The sequence below is a fragment of the Triticum dicoccoides genome, chromosome 6A (assembly GCF_002162155.2).
Source record: "Triticum dicoccoides isolate Atlit2015 ecotype Zavitan chromosome 6A, WEW_v2.0, whole genome shotgun sequence".
NCBI classification, from domain to species: Eukaryota; Viridiplantae; Streptophyta; class Magnoliopsida; order Poales; family Poaceae; genus Triticum; species Triticum dicoccoides.
The window spans coordinates 474,582,520-474,591,793 of NC_041390.1; the positions used below are offsets into that span (position 1 = coordinate 474,582,520).

The 9,274-nt window shown below is 50.1% G+C and overlaps 1 protein-coding gene across 1 annotated transcript; it reads left to right on the forward strand.

The window, feature by feature from the left end:
* The first annotated feature begins 6,993 nt into the window (after positions 1–6,993).
* Positions 6,994–8,606, forward strand: LOC119317360 (expansin-B11-like). The gene is made up of 4 exons (XM_037591799.1): positions 6,994–7,327; positions 7,433–7,545; positions 7,637–7,830; positions 7,943–8,606. The coding sequence occupies exons 1-4, from the start codon at positions 7,090–7,092 to the stop codon at positions 8,265–8,267; spliced, it is 870 nt and encodes a 289-aa protein (XP_037447696.1). The 5' UTR covers positions 6,994–7,089; the 3' UTR covers positions 8,268–8,606.
* The last annotated feature ends 668 nt before the right edge of the window (positions 8,607–9,274 follow it).

Below are 9,274 nucleotides of genomic sequence, written 5' to 3' on the forward strand. Positions count from 1 at the left end.
AGAAACTTGTATTTCCAAAGAAGTGAGTGGGAGCACTATAGAATTTCTGATGAGTATATGTTGATCAGAAATGATGTAGAATTTCTAGAAAGCATATAGGGTTATTTGAAAGGTGTTTTTCAATAGAAAACCTGGATTAAGCTACTTGAACATTGAGGATCAAGATCTATGAGGATGGATCAAAACGCTTAATGGTACTTTCAAATGAGCACATACCTTGACATGATCTTGAAGGTGTTCAAGATGGACCAGTCAAAGAAGGAGTTCTTGCCTGAGTTGTAAGGTACGAAGTTAAGACTTAAAGCTCGACCACGGCAGAATAGAGAGAAAGGACGAAGGTCGTCCCCTATGCTTAAGACGTAGGCTCTTCAGTATGCTATGCTGTGTACCGCACCTGAAGTGTGCCTTGCCATGAGTCAGTCAAAGGGTACAAGAGTGATCCAAGAATGGCTCACAGGACAGCGGTCAAAGTTATCCTTAGTAACTAGTGGACTAAGGAATTTTCTCGATTATGGAGGTGGTAAAAGAGTTCGTCGTAAAGGTTACGACGATGCAAGCTTGACACCTATCCGGATAGCTCTGAGTAGAGAGACCGGATACATATAATGGAGCAATAATTTAGAATAGCTCCAAGTAGAACAGTTGTTTGGAATAGCTCCAAATAGAGCGTGGTAGCTGCATCTAGGAGATGACATAGAGATTTGTAGAGCACACACGGATCTGAAAGGTTCAGACCTGTTGACTAAAACCTCTCTCACAAGCAACATGATCAAACATAAAACTCATTGAGTGTTAATCACATAGTGATGTGAACTAGACTACTGACTCTAGTAAACTCTTGGGTATTAGTCACATGGCGAAGTGACCTGTGAGTGTTAATCACATGGCGATGTGAACTAGATTATTGACTCTAGTGCAAGTGGGAGACTGTTGGAAATATGCCCTAGAGGCAATAATAAAAGTATTATTATTATATTTCCTTGTTCATGATAATTGTCTTTTATTCATGCTATAACTGTATTATCCGGAAATCGTAATACACGTGTGAATACATAGACCACAATATGTCCCTAGTGAGCCTCTAGTTGACTAGCTCGTTGTGATCAACAGATAGTCATGGTTTCCTGGCTATGGACATTGGATGTCGTTGATAACGGGATCACATCATTAGGAGAATGATGTGATGGACAAGACCCAATCCTAAGACTAGCACAAAAGATCGTGTAGTTCATTTGCTAGAGCTTTGCCAATGTCAAGTATCTCTTCCTTTGACCATGAGATCGTGTAACTCCTGGATACCGTAGGAGTGCTTTGGGTGTATCAAACGTCACAACGTAACTGGGTGACTATAAAGGTGCACTACAGGTATCTCCGAAAGTATCCATTGTTTTATGCGGATCGAGACTGGGATTTGTCACTCCGTGTAAACGGAGAGGTATCTCTGGGCCCACTCGGTAGGACATCATCATATGCGCAATGTGACCAAGGAGTTGATCACGGGATGATGTGTTACGGAACGAGTAAAGTGACTTGCCGGTAACGAGATTGAACAAGGTATTGGATACCGACGATCGAATCTCGGGCAAGTAAAATACCGCTAGACAAAGGGAATAGTATACGAGATCGATTGAGTCCTTGACATCGTGGTTCATCCGATGAGATCATCGTGGAACATGTGGGAGCCAACATGGGTATCCAGATCCCGCTGTTGGTTATTGACCGGAGAACGTCTCGGTCATGTCTACATGTCTCCCGAACCCGTAGGGTCTACACACTTAAGGTTCGATGACGCTAGGGTTATAAAGGAAGCTTGTATGTGGTTACCGAATGTTGTTCGGAGTCCTGGATGAGATCCCGGACGTCACGAGGAGTTCCGGAATGGTCCGGAGGTAAAGATTTATATATAGGAAGTCCTGTTTCGGCCATCGGGACAAGTTTCGGGGTCATCGGTATTGTACCGGGACCACCGGAAGGGTCCCGGGGGCCCACCGGGTGGGGCCACCTGCCCCGGGGGCCACATGGGCTGTAGGGGGTGCGCCTTGGCCTACATGGGCCAAGGGCACCAGCCCCAAGAGGCCCATGCGCCTAGGGAACCCTAGAGGGAAGAGTCCTCAAGGGGGAAGGCACCTCCGAGGTGCCTTGGGGAGGATGGACTCCTCCCCCCCTCTTGGCCGCACCCCAAAACCCATCTAGGGCTGGCCGCCGCCCCTAGGGGGTGGGAAAACCCTAAAGGGGTGCAGCCCCCTTCCCCCCTATATATATTGAGGCATGGGGCTGCCCATAACACGCGATTTGATCTCTCGTTGGTGCAGCCCTGCCCCTCTCCCTCCTCCTCCTCTCCCATGGTGCTTGGCGAAGCCTTGCTGGATTGCCACGCTCCTCCATCACCACCACGCCGTTGTGCTGCTGTTGGATGGAGTCTTCCTCAACCTCTCCCTCTCTCCTTGCTGGATCAAGGCGTGGGAGACGTCACCGGGTTGTACGTGTGTTGAACGCGGAGGTGCCGTCCGTTCGGCACTTGATCATCGGTGATCTGAATCACGACGAGTATGACTCCATCAACCCCGTTCACTTGAACGCTTCCGCTTAGCGATCTACAAGGGTATGTAGATGCACTCTCCTTTCTACTCGTTGCTGGTCTCTCCATAGATAGATCTTGGTGTTACGTAGGAAATTTTTTGAATTTCTGCTACGTTCCCCAACAGCGGTGTGGCCAAATCACCGCCGTCGCACGGTGGCAGGCGATAAGGTAGTCGAGGCTGATGGATCTGGGGCAGTAGCACCACAGGCAAAACCCAGGAGGCGCTGGTGCACAAGGAGGCACGGGAGGTGGCGCAGGCGACTAGATCCACGAGCAAGAGCACGCCGACGACAAACCACTCCCCACCACCGAAACCCTAGAGAGGGAGAACCGATGGGGGCGACCACGGGCGGCAGGGAGAAGCGAATCGAATGAGTGGAGGAGGTAGAGCGGCTCAACGGGGAGCCCTGGGTAGCTAGCTCAGCGACAGAGCTCGCCGGAGTAGGCTGGAATCGGCTGGCGACAGAAGCGGCGATGTGAGGCGACAAAAGAGAGAAGGGGATCGAGAGATAGGGGCTCAGGATCGAGAGAGAGGGGCTTGAATCGAGAGAGAGGGGCTCGGGAGCTCACCGGTGCCTGACCCGCCGCCCGCTGGCCTCGCCGTCGCCGGAGGTGAGGTGGCGGCCGAAACCCTAGCTAGCACGGGGGGCGATGGAGGGCGGGAGCGCCGATTCTGGACGGAGGGGAAGGAGGCGTGGAGCTTGGGGAGCTCGGGGGAGTGCTTCCCGTCGCCGGAGCTCACCGGAATAGGCCGGCGTGGGTGGTGGCGGCGGCGAGGGAGAGGGGTTCGTGGGGGAGAGAGGAGCGAGGTCGCGAGACAGAGAGGGAGGAGGCGTTCAGTGGAGTTGGGTGGGCTCTATCTCGTGGGCTCTTTTTTTTGTCCTTTTCTCTAGATGGATGGATGGATGGCTGGATGGATGTGGGGTGGAGAGCTAGATGGATGGATGTGCGCCACGTCATCGATCCGTGGCACAAACGTTTCCACCAATAGGAATCAAGCTCATGCAATTGTGTTCTCCCTTTTGTTTTTCTTCTAAATTTTTTTACTCTCTTGGACCGCTGAAGGAGGGCAAGTGCTAACCGCGTCCATGCCGGTGAAGGGTCTGGCGTCCTCTGGCCTCGCCGCCATCGGAGCAGCGCTAGAGGTGGAGGCCATCGAAACCCTAGCCACGAGGTAGGGTTGTGGGTGGACGGAAGGAGCGGATCCTGACGCATGGATGGACGCGGCAGGACGAGGTCCGGCGGACCCGGCTGCCGGCGATCTGTGAGGGGAGAGGAGGATCACAGCGGCATGCCGGATCCAGCCACTTGTAAACTGCACCATCTTCGAGTTAGTATCTGGCTATCGAGAGGGAATGTGTCCGGTTTATGAAGGAAGTGTGTTGCCCGTTGCTCCGTTGACCTCGAAACTTCTCGTGCTCTCAAAGGGGGGCATTTCATGACACGTTCCCGGGCATGGCATTTTTTGGGACCGCCTGGAATATTTGAGATATTTACTGCATCTGTAGGGCTTCAATGTGGGAAAATGCAGATCTGCACGGCGGCCACCTGAAATGATGTCAATAAGTGGTTTTTAAATCATATATGATGTCTTTGCAGTATGCGTAGGCCTAGTGCAACGAAAGGAGGAGGAGCCATACCACTGGGGGGCGAATGTACCTCGGCGGCATGTCGGATCTAGCCGTAAAAATCCACGGAAAATCATACGATGCCGGAAATCCTCGGGACCTGGCACGGTGTCGTCATATGGCCCTTGTAAGGTGTGGTGAAAATTTGAGCGTGTTTCGCAGAAGTCTGACCGGCGACCACTTGTAAACCGCACCATCTTTGGGTTAGAATCTTGCTATAGAGAGATAATGTTTCGGTTTGTGAAGGAACTGTGTTGCCCGTTGCTCCGTTGACCTCGAAAATTTTCATGCTCTCAAAGGGGGCCATTTCATGAAACGTGCCAGGACATGGCATTTTTCGGGCACGCCTGGAATATTTGAGACATTTACTGCATCCGTAGGGTTTCAATGCGGGAAATCACATATCTGCACAGCGGCCACCTGAAATGATGTCCAAAAGTGGTTTGTAAAATCATATATGATGTCTTTGCAGTATGCGTCGGCCTAGTGCAACCAAAGGAGGAGCAACCCCACCACGGGGAGGGGCGAATGTACCTCGACGAGATGTCAGATCTAGCCGTAAAAATCCACGAAAAATCATACGATGTCGGAAATCCTCGGGACCTGGCACGGTGTCGTGATATGGCCCTTGTAAGGTGTGGTAAAATTTGAGCGCGTTTCCCCAAAGGCCCCCGACCACACTCGTAGACATGCGAAGAACAATCCATGGTGGGGGATTTTTTCACATACTCCTGCATCTTACAAAAATATAAGAAATTGCCACACATATTATATCATACGTGTCTTCACTGTGTAAAAATCTCATGAATTGATTACGCTTCAAGTGTTCAGGAATATTCATGCAACGCCAAAACCGCAGAAGGATTGCTTTGATTGCATCGCCGTTCATGAGGGCAAACCTCACACCGGAGCCTCTTTAGACATGGCACCACATCTCTCGACATGTATGAGGACTCGGTGCGATGCTCTGGTGGCATTGTCCCCCCCCCCAAGGCCCCCGGTTAGCCGAACCCTGGACAAATTGACCCGGAAAACTACGCCTTTGACTTTCACCGGACGATCTTTGACCAATGGACGTTTTCACCTGGTTGTGATAGGTCGGCCCATAGGAACACTTGAGAACAAGGTCTGGGACAAACCCACCATAAGATTCCCTTCGTGTCAACCCGACATGGTCGTTTCCTCCCTCCAAGTGACAACGGCATCGGCGTCCATGAAGGGTCACACTCCTGAGCCAGTTGCCTTTGCACCCGCCACCACAATCCTTGAAACAGTCTGATGAAGCAAACATGATTTAAGTTTGTTCAAATTTGAAACATGGTATAGCACATAATCCTTTCAAGATTCTGATAAAAAACCATATGAATTTCGTCAAAATCAATCCAAGTATCAATTACTTATGATTTTAATAAAGCAGAAGGACCTATATGCAAAAGTACAGGAGGCCACATTTCTAACATACTCAAAAACAAAAACAAACTGGATATTCATAATCTATGGAAAATTCTACCCTAAATCGATGTATAATTTGTGTATGTTTAAGTTTAGATAAGTTAGATTTAAATTAAACAAAATTTAACTTAAAAAATAAAAATAATTTAAAAATACAAATAATATCTATGCCTACGGCCATGCCGTAGGCATAGTTCTCGGCCAGGGGCTGAAACTATGCCTACGGCTTTGCCGTCGGCATAGATCTGCCACGTGGCAGCTCCTAGTAAAAAAATATAAATAATATCTATGCTGACGGCCGCCGTCAGGGCCGTCGGCACAGATTTGACGGTGTCAGCCCGCCGTTTGTCCCTGGGCCACCAGGGCCACATCTATGCCGACAGCCTAACTATGCCTACGGCCACCGTAGGCATAGATCGATATATGCCGACGGCCTAACTATGCCTACGGCTGCCGTAGGCATAGATGGAGGTATGCCGACGGCTTCTCTATGCCGACGGCTTTTCCCAGGCCGTTTGCGTAGCTCGAGTTATGCCGACGGTCCCGACAAAAAGCCGTCGGCATAGATAAGGCCGTAGGCATATAGAGTTATTCCGGTAGTGGTGGTTTCACTTGCTTCGTAGGTTGATATGTATTAACTTATCATGTGAGGAGGATGTGTTTCATTGGAAGTTGCCGTTTGGAATCTTTTCCATCTAGTTATTATAGATTAACACCAGCCCTATTTTTCACAAGTGTTATATTTGGCATATTAAAGTTTCACTAAAAATTAAGATTTGTATGTGGTATGGATAGATGGGTGGTATCAACAAACAATTAATGAAACGATAGCTTGTCTGTTTACCACCCATCTTTGGTTTTCTACTCATATCTAGCATATTACTCTCCTTTCGGAACAAAAATCAAGACTTATTTTGGTACTACTTCAGTATTGAGTGTCATAGCCACCACCTTTTTCTTAGAACGGAGGCAAAATAGTTGTCCTTATCTCATTAACCAACGAAGTTATATGGATGCCCATTAGCATTATAGCTACTTCTAGTAGTACAGACGGTAAGTTTGACCTTACAACAAAGTGCGCTTATAACAGGTCCAGATTGAACTTCTCAGCATGTGCGTTTTCCTATTGTACAGTCTACTAATTTTTTACACGACTTTGGCTGGCATTTTTCGTAGGTACTACTGCAGATTAGTAATAGTTCGGTTAGCTTTTTCCTTCCACACCAACTCGTCACGTTCTCCCCAATAATTCGCCACGTACGTCTGAACCCCCGGTCCCAAGTGCTTCACTATAAATACTGACCTCGTGACCAGTCCTTCAACTCACCCAACGAACATTCGAGCTAAGCTTATCTAGCTCGCAGCCTCTAAATTTTCGAGCTCCTGGTGCCAGTGCTTGCTAGCAAGCTACAATCTGCAGCAGCAGCAATGGCGAAAACTTGCACCCTAGCGCTGCTTGGCGCGCTGGTAGTGCTCTCGCTTCTTGTGAGCCCCATTGCTTGCTCCCGCAAGCTCGCCAAGGTGGGCGGGCACCACAAACCTGCTCCAGTCAAGGGCCACAAAAACCAGACCATCACTAACCCCTCCTCGTCCGCCGCATACGGCGGCGGCTGGTTGCCCGCCGGCGCCACGTATTACGGCAACCCCAACGGCGACGGGAGCGACGGTTAGTGCCTTGCTTACTTTACTGTCAGCCTTATGTCCATAATCCATGGGACCTACATTCATCGAGCTGAAAGATAGTACTGATGACAAGAAAACAAATTTGCAGGCGGAGCGTGTGGCTACCAGACCGCTGTCGGGCACCGGCCGTTCTCGTCGATGATCGCCGCCGGGAGCTCGCCTCTGTTCATGGCGGGCAAGGGCTGCGGCGCGTGCTATGATGTAAGCATAACTCACCAAGCCCCTTCCATTAATGGTGCAAAGTGGTCGGCTCAGCTGGTCCTGACAAAATGTGTTCATGTCGCGTACGCAGGTTAAATGCACGAGCAACTCGGCCTGCTCCGGGAAGCCTGTGACCGTGGTGATCACCGACCTGAGCCCCGGCAACCTCTACCCCGGCGAGCCGTGCCATTTCGACATGAGCGGCACCGCCCTGGGCGCCATGGCGAAGCCCGGCATGGCCGACAAGCTCCGCGCCGGCGGGGTCATCAGGATGCAGTACAAGAGGTACGCAGCACGACCACATAGGATCCTCTTCAGTCTTCAGCCTACAGTTTACACGGAAAACAATGGAGTAAATGTGTAGAGCTGATCTTGGCGTTCCTGTTAACCATGGCAGGGTGCCATGCAAGTACCCCGGCGTCAACATTGCCTTCAGGGTGGACCAGGGCGCCAACCCCTTCTACTTCAAGACCCTGATCGAGTTCGAGGACGACGACGGCGACCTCAAGGCAGTGGCCCTCAAGGAGGCCGGCAGCGGCGCCTGGACGCCCATGGCGCAGGACTGGGGCGCGCTGTGGCGCCTCAACAACGGCAGGCGGCTGCGCGCCCCCTTCTCGCTCCGGCTCACCTCCGACTCCGGCAGGAAGCTGGTCGTCAACAACGTCATCCCCGCCAACTGGAAGGCCGGGGCCACGTACCGCTCCCTGGTGAACTACCCCTGAGTCACGGCCATATTTACCTGCTCCGTGTGTGAATTTTATTTATACCGCGAAAAGAAAGAATGTGCGTCCGGGTGCTGCGAGGGCGGCGTCAGATGAGGAGGAGGAGCTTGCAAAACTGTGATGTTCCCTCCCTGGTCTCTGCATTCCCCTAGTGATGTATCATGTGTCATTAATCCGTCTGTAATTTTCCTCTCTTTTTTTGCCTTCCTCTGCTTGCTTTGTCACCGAGGAGACGACTGAACTGCAGCTAAAATGCTGCATGTCGATGTACCAAGTTGTGTGTTTTTTTTACCACGCAATCCTTGAGAGAAATGAAATTCCACGGTTACTACTTGCTTATTAAAGGGGAATTACAGAGGATGCAAATTACCGATGCTCTGTACTAGGAACACCGTTGCCGCCTGGGCACTGGGAACCACCGGTAGCTGCGGTATTGATTCTGCTCGCCTGTCATGCCGGCGGCTTGCCGAGGATGACACATGCGATTCTCCCGGAAACGTAGACAAAGGAGCAGAGCCTTGAATGTTGCGAATACTGATTGCCCTACTCAATTATTAACACAAACCGTTCGTTGAAAGTACTTTTAATGAAGGAGCTTCAGTTGTACACTTGTACGTACATGTAGGCACTACTCTGTGAATATGCGTACAAAATCTTCGGTTGCGTCTTTTCGATAAACAGGGCTTGGTTGTACTACACTACCGCTCGGTATTATGAGGGCATGTACAATGGTGGCATATGGACACATATGCTTCATGATAAAAAGTAATTTGAGGCAACTATATTTATTTTTTCTTCCCAATGCAAGCTACCATTAGTGGACCTTATTAAAAAAATAAGAAAATAAAGACTCTAGTACACATGCATCTTTACTTTCACTTCAATCTTTTCAGCTTTTGTCATCGGACCACACCTTTTCTCTTCAACCACCCGCCTCCTGGAGAGGATCCCGCTTCTCTATCTGAACCTACTTTACGTCATATCCGATCCTACATGGCATGCGAGAC

Excerpts from the sequence above, each read along its gene's own strand:
- LOC119317360 (XM_037591799.1), top strand. The coding sequence starts at position 7,090 with ATGGCGAAAACTTGCACCCTAGCGCTGCTTGGCGCGCTGGTAGTGCTC. Across the intron at positions 7,328-7,432 it reads CAACGGCGACGGGAGCGACG|GCGGAGCGTGTGGCTACCAG; the intron begins GTTAGTGCCTTG and ends ACAAATTTGCAG. Across the intron at positions 7,831-7,942 it reads ATCAGGATGCAGTACAAGAG|GGTGCCATGCAAGTACCCCG; the intron begins GTACGCAGCACG and ends TAACCATGGCAG.